Source organism: Acinonyx jubatus, chromosome B2, assembly GCF_027475565.1.
Source record: "Acinonyx jubatus isolate Ajub_Pintada_27869175 chromosome B2, VMU_Ajub_asm_v1.0, whole genome shotgun sequence".
NCBI lineage: Eukaryota > Metazoa > Chordata > Mammalia > Carnivora > Felidae > Acinonyx > Acinonyx jubatus.
In genome coordinates, this window is record NC_069385.1 from 134,276,015 (window position 1) to 134,299,856 (window position 23,842).

A 23,842-nucleotide genomic window follows, 5' to 3' on the forward strand; every position below is an offset into this window, starting at 1 on the left:
CTTAATTTGACTGAGGAATTTGACCCACCCCGTCTAGAAGGACCCATCCTGAGGCAGCACAGTGCTTGTGCTGAGCTTAGATTGTTTGCCTACGGAAGATGAGGGGTTGACATTTAAATGTGCACTCGGGGCATCAGGTGGCTCTGTCGGTTGAGCTGCTTTGTCTCAGGTCATGGTCTCACGGTTCGCGGGGTGGAGCCCCGCATCAGACTTGATGCTATCGGGGCGGAGCCAGCTTCGGATCCTCTGTCCCCCTCTCTCTGTTCCCCTCCCCTGCTCGCACTGTCTCAAAAAGAAAACATTGAAAAAACACCACAACTTTAAAAGTGCACTCAAGACCCCAGGAGTGTGGGGCAGATCTGCATGGCCTCTTGCTGCCCCGGAGGCGCTCCTCGGAGAGAGGAAGAAAAAGACACTTTGGGCAGTAGGCCAGATATCATTTGCGATTTACATTTAGGGGGCGGGGGGATTCTCTGTCGGTTCCAGGTGATTTTCTTTCCCCTCCCAGTGAAGGAATTCATTTTCCGTACTTATACTGGGTCGTTCGGCTTTGTCAAACAAAACAGGTAATAAGCGAACTCCCTTCCATCTGTCTCTTCTGCATATTCACGGACCTCTCTTCATTCCAGGCTGCCATTCGAAAGGAGCTCAATGAATTTAAAAGCACTGAAATGGAAGTTCATGAATTGAGTAGACATTTAACAAGGTTAGTAAATTGAGGGGTTCTTTTCCCTTTTTTTTCCTTCAGATGGTCATACCTGCTTCCCGACTAACTGCCATCTGCTGCCGGATTACAGGTGGTGTGTGGGGAGGGGTGGGGGATAAGAGAAGGTCCGCTGTGGCTTCCGAATCGAGGGGAAGGAGCACCGCGACCTTCTGAAGGCCTGGTTTTTCACTTAAAGATCTGTTAAGTGCCAGACCACCCATAACCCCAGAGTGGGTTTTTATGGAAACCTAAGCTGAGAAGAAAAGCCCGTTGACATTGATATCCATTTCAGCCCAAGCCAAGCCTGGGCAAAATACCAAATCCACATGGGGCTTCCAGAGTGGGTTTGCTCCTGTGATTCCGTGTGCCCATATCCTCCTTTGGGGAAACTTAGGCAGAGAGAGATTCATGGCTAGCTAGTGGCAGAGCCATTGACTTAATTCTTAGGACTCCTGTGGCGAACACTTAGAGAAACAGGACGTGCTGACTGGCGCCTGGGCTCAGCCTTGCTGCTGAGTCCAGGCTGAGAGCGTGGGCCGAGGGCCACCAGGGCCGTCCGGTTTGGGCCCCCAGGAGCTCCGGATGAAACTACTCCCAAACATAAGGTGAATTCCGTGGGGGCTCGAGTACTTGAGGAGTTCTGTTAGGGATGTGCCTTTGGCCGGAGGTTTAACCAGATTTAACCTGCCACTCGTCAGCCACGGGGAGTCTGAGGACGGGAAGCTCGGGCTGTGGCATCAGGCATCTCTAGCAGCCCCTTGGTCTTGACTTAATTATTTGTTTTCTAGGTTTCACCGACCTTAACAGTCAAATTCCTCCTGAGTGCTATGCTGTCTTCGAAACATAAATTTATAAGAACCATAAGTGCTGGTATTTATTCACTTCCCCATTATGATGTAAATCTTTTGAACTGCCTTTTTTTAAAAAGAAGAAGAAGAAAAAGGAAACCCGATCAGGATTCTCTTTGCGAAAGCCCAGTGGTCACCACTCCGCGGTCAGAGCTGCTGGTACCACCGCGGACTCCGAGGGCACCGGCAGGCCAGAGTGGAGACTTCCCGGCGCTCGGAGCGGTCCTGGTCCTCTCCCTCCAAGCCTGGCAGGTGCCGTGTTCATTTAGGCTCCAGCGAACCTCTTCCCCTCAAGTGTCTGTCACCTGGGTCCAAAGAAAGCTGAGGCGGTGGGTTCGGCCTGGAATGGACTGTGCACATGGTCTGGTTGGCTTTCTAGACTTGGCCAAACACACTGGCTCCGGGTGTGGCGTCCGACTTGGGGGCCTCTTAGGAGGAGGAGGCTGAGAGGGAGCACTGTTCTCAGTCACCCCTGTCCTTTCTCTCCCGTCAGCCGTCATCCATACCGTGAACAAAAGGGAAGATGCTTTTCTGGGGGAGTCTGTGGTCGACTGTCTGTCTCGAGAGTGTGTGGGCTGCAGGTATGGAAGGCCGGCACTGAGCACCTATCCTGTCCCCTCAGACTGAGTGGAGCTGCCTCCCGGGAAGCTCTGGTGTGCACAGGGGAAGTTGTCATCTGCTCAGTTCGAATTGACCCATCTGTGTTAAAAAAGCCAAATGTCACGGGTGGTCTTGTGCACCCGGCCACTGCTGTGGGATGCCCGTGGCATTGGTGCATCTGAGTGGAAGGAGCCTGGTGAGGACGGAGAGGCTGGGGAGAGAAACTGCTTGGCTGATGTTCGTTTTCTCCACACACCCCAGGGCCAGTGACTGTATGGGTTGGAAGGTAACAGCTTCTGAGTGTAGGACCAATGCATGCAAGCCAGAAACCATTCCTGAAAGACTGGCTTGCCGGTCTCTGACGGACTGGGACTCCAGAACCACCCGATGGCCTTCTAGTCTCCTTTCTTTGCACTGAAGAGTTTCTGTGGAGGGCCTTCAGGGTTTGGCATATGCCAGAATGGCGCAAACACCAGCCACACCTGCCCGTGCTGTACCTTCCTGCTCCTACCCATCTGGAGAGCATCCTTCCTCTCCCTCGTGGTGCTGGTAAAGCTGATGGGAGGTGTATCTCTAGCTGTCCCATTCGCTTGGGACCACAGGAAGGCAGTGCCCTCCTGACGGGGACACCCCGGGTAAGATGTGCAGTGAGTGGAAGGACAGCCCCCAAACCCTAACCACTCTCTTCACGGGGCCCGTCGCGGCTGCTTCTGTTTTCCTGCCTGACCCTGTAGGGCCCTCTGTCACCAAGCCCTGCCTGGACCTCTGTCGTGGTCTCACAGTCACCGTGATTTTCCTCGGTAATGGCTTGCTCTCCTCCACACATGCCCGAGATTTAGAAAGATCCCAGACTGGCCTTCACAGAAAGGAGTTGACCAGTTCCCACCCCAAAACGTGTGGGAAGCAAGTTACTCTTGGGATGCACACCCATCGGCGAGGCCGTTGTATTTTCGGCAGGCATTAACAGCCCCTGTGGCCGCCGTTAACCCAGGAGCTGTGCAGAGTCTGGGGGGAGCTCAGGGCAGTTCTTCAGGCAGTGCCCAGTAGCCGTCGCAAAGTTGTCCCCGTACCACCGGGAGTGAGCACGCCGCTGCCTGGCCCAAGGAGGGGCCGTCACTAGATCCTTTTCTCTTTGAATGTGGAATCTGATAGTTCAGGGAAAAAAGTGGTCGGGATTTTAGCGTGGCTGTAAACACAGTCTTCCCGAAAGGCTTACTGACGTTTGAATGTGCAAATGGTGTGACGAAAGATGCAGGGCTCTTTCGTTTAACTTCTCTACAGCAGGCACGTGTTCCAGGCGGAGGTGCCTGCCTTGCCCGGGTTGGAGTCTGAGCTTCCTGTAACTCACAGCTGTCTTCATGCGGCTCACAGGGCCCTGACATGATGGCCAGGCCTTCCTCGGGCCCAGGAGCGAGTCCTACGGGAACTCATTCCATCGCCTGGACTCCTCCCTCGAAGGCCAATGGCTTCTTTGCTGGCTTTGATTTTTGGGCCTCTGATGCCCTGGAAACGTGACGCCCAAGTCCGTTTCCTGCAGCCAGCCAGCCAGCAGCCCAGGTTTCCTGCCCAAAGTGCCCTGTTCTGCAGTCTGCTTGGAGCTGGGGAGAAATTGAACACAATCTCAGCCTCCATCCCCGAAGAGCACCCTTTGGGAGAAGTCAGTTGCAGGAATTAGGGTGCACCTGCTGTGCTACAGAAATCCCACCCACCATCAAGGTGGGCGATTATTTCAAGCCCAGCTCAGGGGGCTCTGCCACCTCTGTGGACCACAGGTTGGCCCTCTGCCGCCTCCTCCCTTTCATGAAATCCTGAGGTCTTTCTAGAAATCTATCCCAATTTCTTTTTTTTGCCATATCGTTAGGACAACTGGAAGAGGTGTTACTTTCTAAGATGGCAAATTGACAATTATAAAAAAAAAAAAAAAAGGGGAGAGATGGGCTAGATGGTTTAAAATGCATCCCCTTTTCTGAAAAAAGCTGCGATTCTCAAAGGTCTTGTGCGAGTCAGTTCCCAGTTGAGCCTTCTGTCCTCTGGGTCAGTGTGAGGACGAATGTGAAGTTTCTCAAGAGGTTTCCCTCTTGAAAGCAGACACTGCCCCATGCTCCGCACCACCTCCCGTGGCAGAAGGGACTCCTGTTGGCCTCCTTGCTGTGTTTCAAAATTGCTGATCGATTCCTCTCCAAAGCCCTGTAAAACTTTTAAAACGTTAGCCTTTATGTCCAATTAGAGAAACCAAACAACGTGATGGTAGGTGTGATAAAAAAAACAAAAAAAAAACAAAAAAAAAAAACCTCTGGGTTTATTTTTCTCCCGCTATGGACGTGTATTTATATTTGCCGAATGAATATTGTGGTGTGTGCTTCGATGAATGGGATTTCAGACTCTCCCCGTGCACAGCCAGTGGGTGGAGGTCACCTCCGATGACTTTTTCTTCCCATCTGTCTGTCAGCCCCCAAACCAGTTGCTTTTTCCAGTGGCTTCCCGGGTGTCTGTACATAGTTTGTCTTCGTATAGGAGCGCTCTCCTGTGTTCTAATTTAACAGATGATGGCTGTGTGAGGAAGACGATGTAAATACAATACAAATTAAACTGGATCTCTATGGCCTAGGTTTTGTACATACAGAAACTGCATGGTATTTAAATTATTGTTTGTCTCTGATGTATGCAGTTTCTTTAAAAACCAAAAAAAAAAAAAGTCTAAAAAAAAAAAAAAATCCTTTCCTTGGCTCCCGTGTGTCTTGTCAACCACCGAAAAGAGTTGGGCTGCGGCTGGGATGAAGGGCAGGTCAGCTCAGCAGCAAAGCGTCAGAGTTATGGAGGCCCACAACCTCCTCGTGTATCAGGTGTTACTGGGTGCAGGGAGGACGACTGCATGTAAATTAGCTTTCTAGGACTTTCTAAGACATACTGCCCAGCTGCCCTTTAATAAACGGCAGTCCCTCAGAGTCCTCCCCATAAGAGCAGCTATGAGACAGCTTTGGGTACCAGCAGTGCCGTGGGGTGTCACTGCCCCAAAGCAAAAGCCACCAACTACTTGGCTTTTGAGTACTTTCTCGGTCTCTGGGCGAAGTCTGAGTATTTGTCCTGTAAAGCTAAGAGCTTTATTGCCTAACTTTCTGGTCCTGACTTGTCTTTTTGAAGTGCTGGGGGGAAGGCAAGACAAGCTTCAGTGCTTGCTGGCTGCATTTTTCTAGGTGGGTGAAGTGACCGGACAACCGATGTTTGGCCCGGCCCTGGAAGAAGGTGACCCTGGGGACAGGGAACTTACCCTAGCGCGGCTCCCCTGTGCCGCTCCTGGGAGTCCTGGTGAAGGTCTTACCACGCAGGTGCCAACTCAGGAAGTCTGGGTGGGCCTGAGAGTCTGCATTTCTAGCTAGCTCCCAGGACATGCTAATGCTGCTGGTCCAGAAATCATGCTTCTGAGTAGCAAGGGCTGGGACGACAGGAGCCGCTTGTGCTTCGCCTGGGAGTCTCCAGCTCCGAAGACCAGAGTGAGCACGCACACCGCTTACTTCTTTGCTGAGCAGCGACCACAAAGCCCGCACTGGCCCTCAGCACTCTGCAGCATTGCCTCAGAGGGCACACAGGCTCTCACCTGTGCAGGCGGAGGGACTCTTGGAGCAGGAGTGGCTATGGCAGAGGGGGCGAGGGGTTACAGAAAGGTTTTCACATTTCGCGCTGAGAGCTTCGGCCCCATTCTGCCCCTGCGCACCTGCAGAGCTCTCTGACTCGTAATAAATCTAACCGGCAGGACAGAACTGCAGGTACCAAGAGGCGTGGAAGACCTATAAAGAGAAGCTTTGGTGGCGCCCCCCATAGGCTTCGCCCTGCAAGACGGAAGGAAACGGGCCATCATCCTGAGGGAGCCCTTGCTGAAGTGAACAGAGGCTATGGCTCTACATCCCCAATAGGTAGAGGTGGCCGGGTGTGTCCCATCCTGAGATGTTTAGTCATCCTAGGACAGACAAGTGGTGGCTATGCCACAACACCTAACCAAGCAGTTTGTCCGAGTCATTTTACTTCTCTGGGCTTCAATTTTCTTACCTGGAAAATGGGGACACAATCAGATGTCCTATGATGTCCTTTAGGACATCAGCTTTCTATGACTTGGGTTCATCTGAATTTTAAAACACTACGTCCCAAAGAAACAGTAAGCTTTAGGTAAGTCCTGGCAGGGCAGTCTCTTAGAGAACAGTCTGGATTCCTCTCCTTCAGACCACCCGCAAGGCTAACGTGCATGCCTGCCACCCCTCCTTGCCTTAGGTTGGCCTCCTGGAGGGCTCGTTGCTAGTGGGACCTCCCTGCCCTTTCCCAGTGTGCCTTCGTGGGAGCTCATCCTGAAGCTGCTATCAACCAGACTACCTTCTGCTGTCCTGCCTCCCCCCCTTCCTCTGGGCAAAAAAAAAGCATCCTGGAGGGGCTTGTGGGCCCTGAGCAGTGATGCTTAAGACACAGTCTGTTATCTTCTACACACCCCAACTTCGGGATGCATCAGTGATATGCTTGCTTACACCTGATTATTAACAGAAAGGACAAGTTGGACACCAGAAACACTCCCTAGCTGGCTCTCCACGGGTCCTAAGCACTCGCCTGGCCTCAGATGAACCACAGGTCTACAGATACAGCTCAAATCTACCCTGAGCTCCTGGCCAGGGTTTCTGGATGTCACAAAGCAGCCGTGGAGCATATGTGTTAGGAGCATGCAGTGCTGCTACCCTGGGACCACCTGGCTTGCCAGGTCACACCCTGTGTGGAGCCCTCCAGGCCCCCAGGCTGCACCTGCCTTGGCTAGGGTACTCCCCATGCAAAGCAGCCTGGGACCATTCAGCCTGCACCCCGCTTCAGCTGCTCCGCCAGGGCACCCTCTACATGGGGTGGCCCAGTACCCCTGGCCTGTGCCTGCCTTGGCTCCAGAGGCTCCATCAGGGTGCCCTCTGCATAGAACACCATGGGACACCCCAGCTCATGCCCACTTCAGCTCAGGCCATTCCACCAGGGCAGCCCCAAGCACAGCCTGTCCTGGGACCCCCCCGCCCATGCCAACTACAGCTCCAGCTGGTCAAAGTCACCAGGCACACACAGTCTATACAGGGCATAACCATACACAAGACCATTCTTTCAAATTAGGGGAAGTAGGTGCTCCCCCACCCCTGCCCCGCCATTCACATAAACACAAAATTGAGCAAAATGAGAGGAATATGTTCCAAACAAAAGAACAAGACAAAACCTCAGAAAAAGAAAAGGAAATGAAGATAACCAATGTACCTGATAAAGAGTTCAAAGTACTGGTCCTTAAGACGCTCACAGGACTGGAAAGAAAAGTGGATGAATTTAGTGAGAATTGCACCAAGGAAAAAGAAAACTTTATGAAAAAGAACCAGATCTGAAGAGCACAATAAATGAAATAATCAACAGTATATTTGAGGATGCAGAACAGATCTGGGAGACAGGATAATGGATGTATACAAGCTGAACAGCAAAAATAAAAAAGAATTTAAAAGATGAAGATAGGTTAAGGGATCTCCTGGACAACAGGTCCAGCAAACAAACATTGGCATTACAGGGGTCCCAGGAGGAGGCGAGAAGAGAATGGGGCAAAAGGCTTGTTTGAAGGAATAACAGCTGAAAAACCCTAAACTGGGGAAGGAAACAGACCTTCAGATTCAGGAAGCACAGAGAGTTCCAAACAAAAGGAACACAAGCAGGTCCACACCACACCACAATACATAATAATTAAAATGCCAAAGATTAAAGAGAAATTTAAAAGCAAGAGAAAAGCAAAAAGTTACTTACAAAGGAAACCCTGTAAGACTATACAGTTTTCCAGACCAAAAAAAAAAAAAAAAACAAAAACAAAAAACAAAAACCATCATCACTAGACCAGCCTTATAAGAAATGTTAAAGGAATCTCTTTAAGTGGAAAAGAAAAGGCCATAATTAGAAGAAAATTACGAAAAGAAAAAAAATTTCATGAGTAAAAGCAAACATACAGTAAAGGTAGTACAGCGGTCACTTATAAAGCTAGTATGAAGGTTAAAAGACAAAAGTAGTAAAATCAATTATACCTAAAAAATTAAGGGTAACCACAAAATTGAGAAATGTAAGTGTACACGCAAAATGTGGAAGGAGGAGTAAAAATACAATTCTTTTAGAATGTGTTCAAACTTAGGTCACCATCAACTTAGTATAGATTGCCATATATTTAGAATGTTATATATGAACCTCTTGGTAACCACACACCAAAAACCTGTAATAATAGGTACAAAAAAAAAAAATAAAGCCAAAGAAAGCCAAGCATAACAATGTCATCAAACACAAGAAAGCAAGTGATGCAGAGAAGAACTACAATACAGTCAGAAAACAACAAAATGATAATAAATACGTACCTACCAATAATTACTTTAAATGTAAGTGGACTAAATGCTCCAATCAAAAGACATAAAATGGTGGAATGGATGAAAAAACAAGACCCACCTATATGCTGCCCACAAGAGACATCAGATCCAAAGATGCACACAGACTGAAAGTGAAGGGATGGAAAAAGACATTCCACACAAATGGAGGCTGAAAAAAGCCAGGTATCAACACTTATATCGGACAAAACAGACTTTTCTTTTTTTTTTAAGTGGACTTCACACCCAGCATGGAGCCCAATGTGGGGCTTAAACTTACAACTGTAATATCAAGACCTGAGCTGAGATCAAGAGTTGGACACTTAACCAACTTAGCCACCCAGGTGCCCTGGACAAAAGAGACTTTTAAAAAAAGACTGTAACAAGAAGGGCAATATATAATGATAAAGGGATCACTTCAAAAAGAGGCTATATAACAATTGTAAACATCTATGCACCCAACATTGAAGCACCTAAATACGTAAAGCAAATATTAACAAACATAAATGAAGAAACTGACAGTAATGTGATAACAATAGAGGATTTTAACACTTCACATCAATGGATAGGTCATCCAGGTAGAAAACATGGGAACAGTGTCTTTGAACAACACACGAGACTAGATGGACTTAACATATATACAGAACATTCCATCCAAAAACAACAGAATACAATTTTTTTTCAACTGCACATGTAACATTCTCCAGGACCTATCACATATAGGCCACAAACAAGTCCCAATAAATTTAAGATGACTGAAATCATATCATGCATCTTTTCTGACCACAACAGTATGAAACTAGAAAAAAATTACAAGAAAAAAATGACAATAAAAACAACACAATGGAGGCTAAACAACATGCTACTAAACAACCAATGGGTCAATGAAGGAATGAAAGAGGAAATAAAATACATGGAGACAAATGAAAATGAAAACAACAGTCCAAAATCTTTAGGAAGCAGTGAAAGCAGATCTAAGAGGGAAATTTATAGTAATACAGGCCTACCTCAAGAAACCAGAAAAATCCCAATCTAACCTTATACCTAAAAGAACTAGAAAAAGAATAAAACTCAAAGTTAGTAGAAGGAAATAATAAAGATCAGAACAGAAATAAATGAAATAAAGACTTAAAAAATAGAAAAGATTAATGAAATCAAGAGCTGGTCCTTTGAAAAGATAGACAAAATTGATAAACCTTTAGCCAGACTCAAGAAAAAGAGAGAAAGGACCAAATATATCAAACCAGAAATGAAAAGAGGAGAACAACCAACACTACAGAAATACAAAGGATTGTAAAAGACTACTACGAAAAATGGTATGTCAACAAATTGGACAACCTAGAAGAAATGGATACATTCCTGGAAATATATAATCTTCCAAAACCAAATTAGGAAGAAATAGAAAATCTTAATAGACCAATTACTAGTAACAAAATTAAACCGGTAATAAAAAAACTCAACCAAAAGTCCAAATGGGTTCACAAATGAATTCTATGAAATATTTAAAGAATTAACACCTAATTCTCTACTCCAAAAAACAGAAGAGGAAGGAAAGCTTCCAAATACTTTCTGCAAGGCCAACATCACCCTAATACCAAACACACTGTTTAAAAAACAAAACTACAGGCCAATATCCCTGATGACCATAGGTGCAAAAATCCTCAACAAAACACTAGCAGACCACATTCAACAATACATTAAAAAATCATTCACCATGATCAAGCAGGATTTATTCCAGGATACAAGCATGGTTCAATATTTGCAACTCAATCAACATGACACGCCACATTAACAAAATAAAGGATAAGAATCACAAGATCATCTCAATAGATGCAGGAAAATCATTTACAAAATTCAACATCCATTCATGATAAAAGCTCTCAACACAGTGGGTTTAGAGAGAAATACTTCAATATAATAAACACCATGTATAACAAACCTACAGCTAACATCACACTCAGCAGTGCAAAAGAGCTTTTCCTCTAAGATCAGGAACAAGACAAGGATACCCACTCTCACTGAGCACTTTTATTCAACACAGTACCGGAAGTCCTAGCCACAGCAATCAGACAAGAAATAAAAGGCATCCAAAATATAGGTTTAGTTTTTTTTAGGCATCCAAGTTAGTAAGGAAGAACTAAAACTGTCACTATTTGCAGATGACATACTATACACAGAAAACCCTAAAGACTCTACCAAAAACGATTAGAAATCTTAAGTTAACTCAGTAAAATTCCAGGCTACAAAATTAACATACAGAAATTTGTTGCCTTTCTATATACACTAATAATAAAGGAGCAGAAATGTAAACAGCAAACCATTTACAATTTCACCCAAAAGAACAAAGTGGCTAGGAGTAAAGTTAACCAAAGAGGTGAAAGACCTGTACTCTGAAAACTATAAAACATTGATGAAAAAAAACTAAAGATGACACAAATAAATGTAAAGACATACCATGCTCATGGATTGGAAGAATATTGTTAAAATGTCCATACTAACCAAAGCAATATATAGATTAAATGCAATCCCTATCAAAATGCCAATAATATATCTCCTAGAACTAGAAAAGATACTAAAATTTTTATAAAACAAAAGACCCCAAATAGCCAAAGCAATCTAGAGGAAAAAAAAAAAAAAAAAAAAAGGAAGTATCACAATCCCAGATTTCAAGGTATACTACAAAGCTCTAATATTCAAAACAGTATGGTACCGGGACAGAAGGAGACATTTAGATCAATGGAACAGAATAGACAACCAAGAATCAAACCCATGCTTATATGGTCAATTAATCTATAACACAAGAATACACAATGGAGAAAAGACAGTTTCTTCAATTAATGGTGCTGGGACAAGTTAACAGCTACATGCAAAAGAATGAAACTGGACCACTTTCTCATACACCGTACACAAAAATAAAGTCAAAATGGATTAAAGATGTAAATGTAAAACCTAAAATCACAAAACTCCTAGAAGAAAACACAGGCAGTAATCTCTGACATCAGCCTAGCAACATTTTCATAGATAAGTCTCCCCAGGGAAGGGAAACAAAAACAAAAATAAACTCTTGGGACTACACCAAAATATAAAGAAACGTCAACAGAAGATACACAACCTCCTGAATGGGAGAAGATAGGAGCAAATGATAAATCCAATAAGGGGTTAATATCCAAAATATGTAAAGAACTTACATAACATCAAAAAATAATCTTATTAAAAAATAAGGAGAGGATCTGAAAAGACACTTTTTCCAAAGAAGGCAGATGGCCAACCAGACACATGAGAAAATGCTCAACATCATTAATCATCAAGGAAATGCAAGTCAAAAACCACGATGAGCTATCACTTCATACTTGTCAGAATGGCAAGCATCAAAAACGCAAGAAACAGGTGTTGGTGAAGATGTGGAGAAAAGGGAACCCTGTGCCCTGTTGGTGGGAATGTAAATTGGTGCAGCCACTGTGGAAAACAGTATGGAGGTGCCTCAAAAAAAATTAAAAACAGAACTACCATAAGATCCAATAATACCACTACTGAGTATTTACCTGAAAAAAAAATGAAAACGTGCACCCCTGTGTTTATTGCAGCGTTTACGACAGCCAAGGTATGGATGCAACCCAAGTGTCCACTGATAGCTGAATGAATAAGGAAAACGTGAGAGTGAGAGCGAGAGAGAGAGAGAACCATTTGCAACAACACGGATGGCCCTAGAGACTATTATACCAAGTAAAATAAGTCCAGTGGAGAAAGACAAATACCATGTGATTTCGCTCACATGTGGAGTCTGAAAAACAAAACAAATGGGGGTGCTTGGGTGGCTCAGTCAGTTAAGCGTCCGACCTCAGCTCAGGTCATGATCTTCGCAGTTCATGGGTTCGAGCCCCATATCAGGCTCTGTACTGACAGCTCAGAGCCTGGAGCCTGCTTCGGATTCTGTGCCCCCCTCTCTCTTTGCCCCTCCGCTGCTCACACTATCTCCCTCTCAAAGATAACATTAAATTGGAAAAAAAAAAATCTTAAAAAACAAGCAAAAAAAAAATGGACAAAAGCAGACCCATAAATATTGAGAACTGCTGGTTGCCAGAGGACAAGGGGGAGTGGACAATTGGTGAAGACAGAGAGAGACATAGGCTTCCAGTTCTGGAATGCATAAGGCACAGGAATAAGAGGCACAGCATAGGGAATATGTCAGTGGCACTGTCATAGTGCTGTATGGTGACAGGTGGGTAGCTACACTTGTGAGCCCAGCAAAACACACACACTTATCCAGTCACTAGGTTGTACACCTGAAACGGGTGCAACATTGTGTGTTGACTCTACTTCAATCAAGAAAGAGAAAAAGAAGAAGAAACAACATATGGCACTGAGCCCAGAAGCTCTGGGGTCAAATTCTGGCTCTACCCGTTACCAGCTATGTCGGGCAGGTCAATTTCCGCTGTGCTGGGCATGTTACACTGTGCCTCAGCTTTCTCATCTGTAAAACGGGACTAAAGGCACCTTTTTTATGGGGCTCTGATGAGGGTTAAATGAAATACACATAAGGAGCTTAGAACAGTGTCTGACACACTGTGAGCTCTTACCGACTGTTAGCTCTCACGCGTGACACACGTCTCCCAAGCACCAGACTCAGTTGTGTCTCACACTTCTGTTTCCACGTGTTCAAACCCTGCCCTTCTGCCCCAATCCTCTTCCTCCCCTTCCTTCCTTTTCCGGTGAACGTCATCACCTAGAAGTCACCTTCTCTCTTCCACTTCCAGCTGCTGATGAACACCTGCCAACTGGCAGGAGACAACTGGCCGATCGTCTCCGGCCTGAATGATCACAGTCACAGCCTCCTCGCCTGTGCCTCTACCAGTCCACAGGTGCCCCTGTGGTGACCACCTCCGGGACAACAAAGGGGCTTCAGGGACTGAGCACCTAGGCCTCCTTGGAGTCCGTGAGGGGGCTCGCTTAGGTGACCCTGGACTCTAACGAGGAGCCAGAGTACTCGTGCGTGCAAAACCAAAACAGCTGATATGAACAAATTGTTGTCCCCTATGGTCCCTGGCGTGTGGCCAACATCTAACGTAGGCTGTGTGGGCACCACACACAGCTCCCAAATATTAAAACGCTCATTACATACCCAGACTGTGCTATGCCATTTTCATGCATGATTTTATTTAATCCTTACAACACCTGGTGGCTTCCAAACCGGGTCTGACTCTAAAGCATCGCTCTTAACTGCCCTCCTAGGCCAATGGCTTTCCTGAGCTCGCTTTCTCAGCCCCGCACCCAGTTATCCCACCTGCTTAAGTAGTAATGTCATCATCTGACATCGATCAGGAAACACACCCAGCTCTCTCCAAGCCTCCAGGTAGAGAGAAGCTGTTTCCCTAATAGCGCCACCCTCTCCCCTCCGTGCACAGCCTGTGACTCCCACCGGTGCGGACCTCACACAGTCATGAGCCAGTCGGCCAATATTTATGACTTCCTGCAAGGGAAATAATGTTGAGCCAGGCACCGGCCTGGCATGGGTCCCACCTGGGGCTGTGGCAAAGGCAGGAAGAGAACAGCATGCTGTCCAAAGCCAGATAGGACGACCATATCCGACATTTAATCAGTCGTGGACACGCAGCCAGTCCCTTTCCCAAATACTATTTTTGGTAAAGGGGGTTCTGCTCTTTAGGTGCCATTAATTTAAAAAAAAAATGCCACATTTCACAGTAAGAGGCCATGATCATTCATACTTCCATGGGGCAACACCCCAAATTAAGGCAAAGGGCCCTTTTAAATGAAGCAGTGAATTTGTTCGCAGAAGAGACACGAAGAATAAACCACAGAAGCAGAATTGAACGGATTCCTCTAAGTTGACAAACCCGTTAAGACGCGTGCCGTGCTGAGCTGCAATTCTGCACACTCGTTTCCCTTCTCCCCTGCAACAGATCAAGCCTCAATTTCGTGTTCTCCCGTGTGGAGATACCCTTGCCACCGTTATTCCTTTAGGAAAAGACAGAGGACGGTATGGAAGGGAGGAAGATTCCGTCCGTTCCTTAATCACCACCCCGGAGTGGGAGTGAGACGGTTGTCACTGACACCTTGTTCAATGGAGGTTTCAGGTGATTTCACAGCCCCCCTCCCAGAGGAGGGCAAGCAAGTTTTCTTCAGCTAAGCAGGTAAAAATACTTCACACCCTGGTGAGGCCCATTAGCTCAGAAAGTCCCTCCCGTGAACAGAATCAGGGTCAAAGGCACTTATCCCAGCATCCCGGGGCGGGGCGGTGCATGTACAGGAGCTGGGGCTTTTTTGCCTTAGCCCCGGGGCCTCCGCAGAAGGAAAGCCCCAGCCGGGGTGCCAGCTCTACAAGGCCCTGTGGCTAAAATAGCAAAAATATCACCAGACAGGAGGCTGGCCTTGCTCACTTTACGTGCTGCCTTGTTGGGGCGGGGGGGGGGGGGGGCGCCACCTTTCCAAGCCACCATATAAAATGCTTATGGTCCTCCCCGCTGGCCCCCAGGCTCACCCCACCTTGGGACACCCACCCACCCACCCACGGCACAAAAACCCTCCGGCTGCAGGTGAACTCTCTTGGGTTTTCCTCAATTCTCTCACTGACTTGGTTACGACAGCCCCCAAAGCAGGCGGGACACGCTGTCCTTTCTTCCTAGATAAGCACATGCAACCCCATGCTTGTGTTTAGGTGGACAGGAGGCTTCGGAGGAAGGGAACCTGGGGCTGTCACTGTTCACTGCATGCCCTCTCGCCCTGACTGCCTTCTATCCCCACATGCACACATCCCTCTTCCACTAAAAAAGAACTTAGTTACAATTACTTAAAAAAAAAAAAAAAAGGAAGAAGAAGAAGAATTTAAAAGTATATATAGTACTGATTACCTTTAGTCGTGCCTGAGCGAGGAACATACCTATGTGTAATGTTGTTTACTTGGACAAACCTTATTTTAAGTATGTCAAAATTTAAAATCTGGGAACAGACCACAATAAGGAAATGGAGGCATTTTTCAGACCATCTGGCAGCTGGTCAGGCACATGCAGCCTCCTGGGGCCCAGCAGTGAGGTTCCTAGTTCAGGTCTCCGCCTGCCCGTCACCTCCTCCCCCTGCCAGGCTGGGAGATCAGGCCGCCTCTCCCTCTCGGTGGTTTCAGTTTCTTGTAAAGACATAGTTTTGCCCCCCAGGAACCAGCCAGCTCTGCGAGAGTGGAAACAGTGCAGGTGCAGAGCATGATTCGCTGGAGCTGGAAAGAGGACGGCTTTGGGTTTGGACGGTGGGGGAGAGAAATTTGAAGCATAAATAAATAAATAAATAAATAATAATAAATAATAAATAAATGGTCCCTGATTTGGACGGAAAAGGTGCGGCCCGTTCCGCCATGGCTGGAAACACCCCTCTGTGCGCCCCGGTCAACAGGAGAGGGAGCAGACACGGGCCCATTCCAAGGGCTCGGAGCAAGCAGCTGCTGTCAAGCGATTGGCGTTTCAGCAGCAAAGCGACGAGCGGAGGGGAGAGGTGGGCTGAGCGGCCTCCAGGGCCTCAGCTCGCAGCTCGCGAGCTGGCAGAGGGAAGAGGCGAAGGCACGTTTCTCGAGGCCCCCCCGAAAGCTGTTTGTGCTCTACCGCGTCCCCTCAACCAAATCACACGGACAGAACGTTAACGCTCACAGGGGCACGTCGTCCAGCCCCCCTGCTTGCGGCGGAGGCAGCAGCGTTCGCTGGCCCCGGCACACCGAGGTGCCCGCCTTGATGGAAGCACTGGGTGGTGGGTCCCTGCCTCCACCCCAGCCGCACCCCTGCCTCCCTTCAGGTCAGCACCGGCCGCTGCTGCCAGGTTGACCGTTGTGCCCTCACACCGTCATCCTGAGACCACGCCAACCCCAGCCGACATTAGCTCTGCACCCGGCACCGTGCTGGACACTTTAATCTCTCCTCCCCGTTTGACAGGCAAGGAGACTGAGGCTTAAAAAATAACGGGATCACGCAGCCAAGGAACGGCAGAGCTAAGAACCCCAGGCCTCTGACTCTCAATCCAGTCCCCTTGCCCCTACGTGACTAGGGAAGCCCACAAAGGGTGCTCAGAAGGGGGTCAGATGAAGACGCCGATTTAAACCCGCGTCTACCCTGCTGAACCGCATCTGCTCTGGCAGTGTCAGCAACGGGCTCAGCAGACTTCAGAGAACAGGAAACCCAAACTGTGGCCCAAACAACTGTACTTATTTGTTTGTGCAAATGAAGTCCGGAGCTAAGCAAGGAAAAGCTCGTGACGTCATCAGTGAGCCGCAACTCCATTTTTCTGCCCCATCATCCTTATCATGTGGTTTCCATCTTTGCGGTTGCCTCATGTTCCAATGTGGCTGCTGGAGTTCCAGACGCCATATACGTGTTCTAGGCAGGAAGTAAGATGCCGATTACCTGCCCACTGAGTAAATTCTCTTCAAATAAAGACCTTTTCTAGAAGGTCTTACCTAATGACTTTGCCTTCCGTCTTACTATCTGTCCCTCTTTGCACAAGAGGCGGTAAATAAAGTTTTCGTAACATACCCCTACCTCAAATAACCTGAGGTCTGGTTAGTAAGGAAGGAAGAAAGGATGGATATGCCGGTCAGCTATCCTTGTGTGGACAGCCACACAGCTGTCCTTGGTAATGAGCTGACTTGTGATAGGTTATAGTGAAGGCACTTCCCGTGGCCCAGGGGAGAGAGAACAATTCATAGAGAACATCCACATCACAGTACTGAGACTAAATTCAGGCTTTGATGAAGTGCTTTATAAACTTTTAGTAATATCCCTACCATCACCTAGAAATGAAGTCAGACTAATCATTTAAAAATGAGAAAACTGGGGCACCTGAGTGGTTCAGTCTGTTAAGGATCCAATTCTTGATTTCGGCTCAGGTCATGGTCTCACGGTTCCTGGGATTGAGCCCTGCGGTCAGGCTCCTGCTTGGGATTCTCTCTCCCTTCTCTCTGCCCATCCCCCATGTGCGCTCTCTCTTTCAAAATAAAGAAACTTAAAAAATAAAAATAAGAAAGAGAAAACGGTACAGGAAGGTGGCATTGTCTGCAGTGTATTTCTTTCTTTGTCAGTCAAACACTGTACTAGGCAAAACCTACTTTCCCTAAATCCTTGTACTCAAACTGTGGTCCCCACGTCCAGAAGCATCGGCATCACCAGGAAGCATATCAGAAATTCAGAACCTCAGCCCCCCACCCCCAGAACTAAACCGGAATCTGCATTTTAACAAGGGCCCTAGGGGATTCCTCTGCACATTAAAGTTGAAGAAGCCCCATTCAAAATGCATGATTTAAAGAACCTGTAACGGGTCCATAGTCTCCTAAAAGCCTCATCTCAAAAAGCAGACTCGTCCAAGACATTTCGTCTTTAGTGAGACTGAAAATGCCGCCTCTATGAGAAGAACGGACACATGAATCGTTATCACCAGTGAGGCAGTCGCACCTAACGTTTATTGAGAGGTTATTCTGTGCCAGGCACTGATCGGAGGACAGTGTGCATCCTTCTGCACTTTTCCCTAACAGCTCTGTCAGGTGGCTACCGTTACCATCATTCCCCCTCTTTACGGATGAAGACGACGGCCACGTCACCCAGCCAGCAAGCGCCAGCTGGGGGACACCCGGACAACGTTTTATCCCGATGAAGGGACCCTGAGGATCACAGAAGAGACTGGGGCACTGCTTCAGGGTGAGGGAGCAGCTCGGTGAACCGAAGTACACCCCAGCCAGGAAGCAGGATGCCTGGGCTCTAGAAGCTGCTTGGCTATCTGTGGTGACCTTGAATAGCCCCCTTTACCACCGGAACCTCACTTCTCTTATCTGCACCCTGGGGAGGGGAGTGTGGAAGCAGACGACTTTCAGGCTTTCGTCCAGCTCTGACATTCCTCAGGTCTAGGTGTGCCTCCCCTGTGATCTTGAAATCAGCCGGCCATAGCGGCTGCAAACCCTAACTGACCTGACGCAGGTTCACCCAACTGCCACCAGGTCTGGCCGCCGCCCGACTCCGTTCTGAGACCCAGACGTTGGCCACCCCGGGGAGGAACATACAGCCTCCCAAGCAATCAGAGGCAAATAAACACAGCTGCTCCACTCGTCACCAAGCCCTCCCACTTGACTCAGGTTGGGGGAAGGAGCTGGGTGAAGCCAACTTTCTGTAGAGTTCCAGAATGAAGTTAGACTTGATACAAAATGTCCACAAACGCCTAGCCCTAGGAGACAGTTTGCTGAAGTTCCTAGTGGGGCATTCCCACTCTTCCTACCCCATCTGAAAGAGCTGGATGGGCCACCCTCCGACCGGTTGTCAGAAACCAGAAACATCACTCAGACTTGGTTCAAGGCAGAGGCGCCTGGTACCCTTCCTGGCACCTTTGCAGGGTACGTATCCAGTTAACAGATTTGCTAAATGGAGAGGAAAGCTTTTCAGAGTGTCTTCTCCGTTCAGAGTGGACCCCGTAACAATGTCCCTCCCTCACCATCCCTACACTGCCATGGACACAAGGGAGGCTCCCGGTAGCCACATGGCTGCTGAATGACCCCCTCCGTTCCCACGGCTAGAGATGACCGGTCTGTGGGTAGCACCAGACCCAAGCTGGACCACAGACTCTTTCCCACAGTCTGATGAACTGGAACCGAGAGCCTCTGTCTCCAAAGACTGGACCTATGGCAAACCAGCTTAGGATCTTAGGATCAGGCATCTTCTACCAGAGCGGTCCGACAGCAAGGAGGGGGAACACAGCAGACACACAGATTAGAAAGTCCAAGAGCGCAGACTCTTCTTTACCCCAGATCTAGCCCTAAGCCCTCTGGGTCCTGACCCTCACCCTGTGCCCTAAAATACACATCTCCTGTAAGCCAGCTAGCCCCAGAACAATCCCACTGTGTGTCACCACAGCAGTCCTCATCAACACTGAGCCGGGCACGTACTCGAACTCCTGTCCACGGCGAGCCCAGGCAGGCTGAGACGTGCTTGGCTCTGAGGGAAAGTAAAAGGGAAAGAAACACGATCTCTACCCTTGAGGGGCTCACGGGCTAGTGTGGGACCTCAGCCAGGGTACTAGAGGACACAGAGTGCCAGGAAGGAAACCAGCCTGGGGCAAAAGGAAAGGGGCAGGGAGCCGGGAGAGCTTTTTGAGGAGGGGCTCCTCGAGCTGAACCTCAGAGATGGGAGCCCGGCTTCAGGGAGTAGACGTCCCTGGCAGAGGTGACCGCACACCCAGGGAAGGGCGGGCCAGCACGGTTTGGGGGAGAAAACATGCGTGAAAAGCTGGACTAGGTAAGGTGGGGACTGGGGAAAGGGAACAAGACACTGGCCTCAAGAGGCTTGCAGTTGAGAGGAAAACCGCATGGAAAACTTAGTAAAAGTCCAAGACTAGCAAACAAGGGACTTCCAAACAATTACTACAAAATAAGTGGTGCCTGAAACAGTCCAGCAGCTGAGAGGAAGGAGAATGCCCTTCCGGCTTAGAAGTTTACAGAGACTTTCAGAACGGGCAGAGCGGACTTAGGCCTTGAAGCACCGTGTGGAGTCGGAGGCAGCGCCCGGCCACATTCTTGCACAACATGCTGTTAAAAATATTCAGTATTCTACAGAGCTCCAGATTTCTTAAACTGCTTTCACATCAAACTCGTTCGGTGCTCGTGGGCACACAGAGGACAGAGGTCAGGAGTGTAACAGAACTCCGTCTGGTCATAGGGAAGCAAATACACACCGAGTGAGCCCCTCAGGTCACAGAATTAGCGAGGGGCACAAAAGCTCAGGCCTTTCCCCCACACCCCGGCCCCGGCCCCCGATTAAAAAGGGACAAGGGACGGGGACAAAGAACCACACACGTCAGAGTAATCCTAACCCTGGTCCTGAATTTCTGGGCCAACCCACGTTACCTTCTCCCCTATGGGGCACAGAGAGGATTGAAGAGTCCCTCTCAAAGACCAAGAGAACACAATGCGTTGGGCTTGTTTAATTTCGTATCTGTCTTCCCCGCGTGATTAAAATCTCCAAGAGGTCAGACACCCCGTGACTCGTGACTCGTTCAGCAGTTCGGCTCAGTTCCTGGCCCATAATTAGGAGTGTGTTCACACCGATTTCAATGACTGAATGAGAACTACGAGCAAAGTAAACGAGCCAAACAGAAGGGAAGGGGGAGAAGGGGAGGAAGGGGAGGTGGGGACGGACGTTCGTCACGGCGTTGAGGGCAGCCTTCTGACATCTGGAAGTGAACTGTCCAAAGCTCTCCTCCTCCTCGCTGCCTCCCTCACAAACCTTCACGGCATTAAGTCCCGAGTGCAGGCAGAGGTGGGAAAAGAGAGACGCCAAAGCTACAAATGCCAGGTTGCTACTTGCTAACCCTCCGGGAGAAGGAGGGCAGCGGGAGGGACCCAACAGGGGGGTCAGAGGCAAGAGGCGAGCGTGTGAGCCTGCGGTCCCTGGCGTGTGTGCACACAAGTTCCTGGTAAACGACACGTTCGTACCTCCATTTCAGGTGGGATCTGAGGTCTGAACACTAAGCACCCACTGTGATACTCTATTTGGAGTTCTGCCCGTTCAGGACAAGTTGCTTGCTTGAAGGATTTTTCCCATGTTCTTCTCGGATCACATTCTCCAGCTTCCTCCTGTGGTTACCCTACAGTAAGACCGGCTCCCAGGAGCAAGGTGGGGAATCCTCACCTCACCGGGCAACTAACTGTCCACTTACTTTTTAACCTCCAGAAGGCAAGGCTGAAAGAAACCAAAAAGGAGAGGGAGGAGCTGATCAGGAAAGCAGGAAAAAGGCAGGCATCCCCACCCCACCCTGTGGTCCTCCAGGAAACTTCCCAGCTCCCTCCATTCTGACCACCCCTCTTCCTTCCCACAGCCCTCCCTCCCATTCAACCTGGCGCTGACTGTGGGGAAGCCAACAGCAGACCTAGGGAGGTGAGGCTGCTGCCAAGAGCCACAAGCAGTTTCATTTGGCACGGCGTCTAAAGGAGAAACAGCTCTTTGTTTCATCCACCGGGGGGAACGCTGACTCCTGCTGCAAAAATTCCCACAGTCCCCTCTCTGGCGAGGCAAAGGACAGTGTCCTCTGGCCCTTCCAAACCCAGAACATCCAGCTGAAGACAAAAGCGGCTTATCCTGTGTGACCACCGGCAGATGCAAAACGCTGAGCCAGAGGACCCACCGGCTGCCCACACCCCCAGCCTCCCAGAGGCTGCCTCTGGCTGCCAAAGTCTGGGCTCGCCTCCTGCTTGAAATCTCATGGCACCGGCAGAGGCTGTCACTTGGAGCAAGAGGCCAGTCCAGGGCATATATGCTCTGTTTTTGCCCTCCTCATCCTCATGGACTTCCCTCCAGATCCTTCATTTTTAGGGAGAAAACAAATCAACCCCTCACAGCGGGGACGTGACGACCACGTGACGGGGGACAAGTCAGAACCAAGGACGGACTCCTATGTAAGTCAAGACATGGCGGCAGGCATGTAACAGGATGGGGACCTTCAGGGCTCTTCCTACACATCCTATGACTTGAGGGTCCCCCCATGACTTTCAGGCAAACTTTCCATTAACAACCAAAGCACTTCACTCTAATGAACCCAGACCCCATTTACTGAGGTAAAGTCAGACACACACCCACAAGCCCGTGGACAATGTGTTGATTCCATCCGTTATTAGTCAGAAGCCACACACCCCCGACCGTCCAATGGCCCTCAGTATCTCCTAGCAGAGCAAAGAGCTTTTTCATCTGTGTTTATGAAGACACTGTAAAAAATAAATGAATGAATGTGTGTGTGTGTGTGTGTGTGTGTGTGTGTGTGTGTTAAGACATTGTGGAAGGGAAGGACTAAGCCTAAACAATGTTAAATTAATTTTCCAAGGGACAGGGAGGGAGAGCCCCCACGTATTAGCTGAAACAGTTTTGGTTACAACAAGAACCCTGGGCTGTAACAGAGGGGAAATTCTGCAGTATCCTGGCAGAAAGTTTTGAATAATGGGAATATGGGCAGATTTTCATCAGGAGCTGTCCTTCTCACCAAAGGCAGTGGGCAGAAACGTTTTCAAAATACTTAGGCTCTCTGCAAGATAAAATTCTGATACCAAAATGAAGTTGGACCCTCACCTATTCTATCACTGGGGGCCTTAAAAAACCCTGCTGCTGAGATGAGCCATTTGGCTTTCTAAGAAAACTGGTGATGGTATCAGATTGACTCACTTTAAAAGAAAATCCCCCAGGCCACAGCCCATAGCCAGAAAGGTTTGTCCAACCTGCTGTGACAGAAGATACTTGCAGAATACTTCTGTTTTGATCCCTTCGTAGGACAGTAAGAGTCTTCCCTTCAGTGTATCTAGACCCTCCCCTAAGTTGTAAAGAGGAATACCCCTGCCCCCTGAGCTTCTTTCCTCCCAAGAATCCCAGGCGCCCCCTGTGCCCCTCTCCCCCCCACCAAACACCCGCTCTATGGCATGCTAGTCTTCCCCCAGAATCCGGGATGAAGCAAGAGCACATACCTTGAAACTATCCTCTTGTTGAGAGGTTGCTAATTCTTTGTTTCCTCTTTTTCTGAAGTTGAAATTTACTATCACTTTATAATCTGTATTTTACTAAAAAGTTGTACTAATGTTATGCGGCTCTAAATTAAATAGCAATAAAATTATTTTTGTTATAGGACTTGTCTGTGAATTTCACGTATCCCCCAAAATCACCAAATAGTAGACAACTGGAGCAGGAATCCCTTCTTACATGTTTTCTCTCAGATCTCCAACTGGCTGGAAAGTTCTTTGGGGGCAGAGCCAGTCACTGAATGAATGCAAAGCATCAACTGTAGGCAGCATTTTGCTTTAAGAAGTTTTCTTCTGGGTGTATTTTTTTGTTTTAAAAATGAAACACTCTTGGATATGTTACTATACAGAAGTACCAGCTGGTTTCAACAACTCGACTCCCTTCTGAGTTTTTTCCCAACAGTTATTTTACACATCAGGGAAGGAATGAATTGTCCGAATTACAGCTCCATAATTTCATGGTCTCCCTCCTCTTCTGGGTACAGGGTCCAACTCACCCCTCGGGCTCCTGCAGGTCTGGCAGCTGAATCAGGGCCTCGTCTCACTCACCACTCTCAATGCCCGTAACTGCTCAACGAACAGTCACCATCGTGTGGCGCAATATGGCCCAGGCCTGTTAGCTGTTAACCTTACTTAACCTGCCACTTCTCATATTCCAATTCTAGGTGGCAGAATGTTCCCTAAAGCCCACCCGACATTGAATGACCCATCAGGAAAAAGCAGGAGTCCAGCAGGACATCAGCAAGCACTCTCTCTCCTAGTAGGTAAA

General features: G+C 48.3%; 1 protein-coding gene and 1 long non-coding RNA gene across 12 annotated transcripts in view; one reads left to right on the forward strand and one right to left on the reverse strand.

Moving 5' to 3' along the window:
• The window catches only part of PHACTR1 (phosphatase and actin regulator 1), a 560,468-nt gene extending 553,126 nt beyond the window's left edge, over window positions 1–7,342 (forward strand). For 9 of the 10 annotated variants that reach the window (XM_027040300.2, XM_027040305.2, XM_027040309.2 and 6 more), the window contains 2 exons: window positions 630–706; window positions 1,495–7,342. In XM_027040300.2, coding sequence (XP_026896101.1) covers window positions 630–706; window positions 1,495–1,510 — 93 coding nt within the window. In that variant the 3' untranslated portion in view covers window positions 1,511–7,342. The remainder of the gene's footprint in view (window positions 1–629; window positions 707–1,494) is intronic. The other variant, XR_008298732.1, reaches the window with a different exon arrangement.
• A 13,141-nt stretch (window positions 7,343–20,483) lies between these two features.
• LOC128315690 (uncharacterized) lies at window positions 20,484–22,997 on the reverse strand. Of its 2 annotated transcripts, none has more exons than XR_008298733.1 (2): window positions 22,147–22,997; window positions 20,484–21,256 (listed from the first exon to the last, which is right to left on the reverse strand). It is a non-coding gene; the product is annotated as an uncharacterized LOC128315690 (long non-coding RNA). The 2 variants fall into 2 exon arrangements; XR_008298734.1 differs by having other exon boundaries at window positions 21,444–22,997.
• Between the last annotated feature and the right edge of the window lie 845 nt (window positions 22,998–23,842).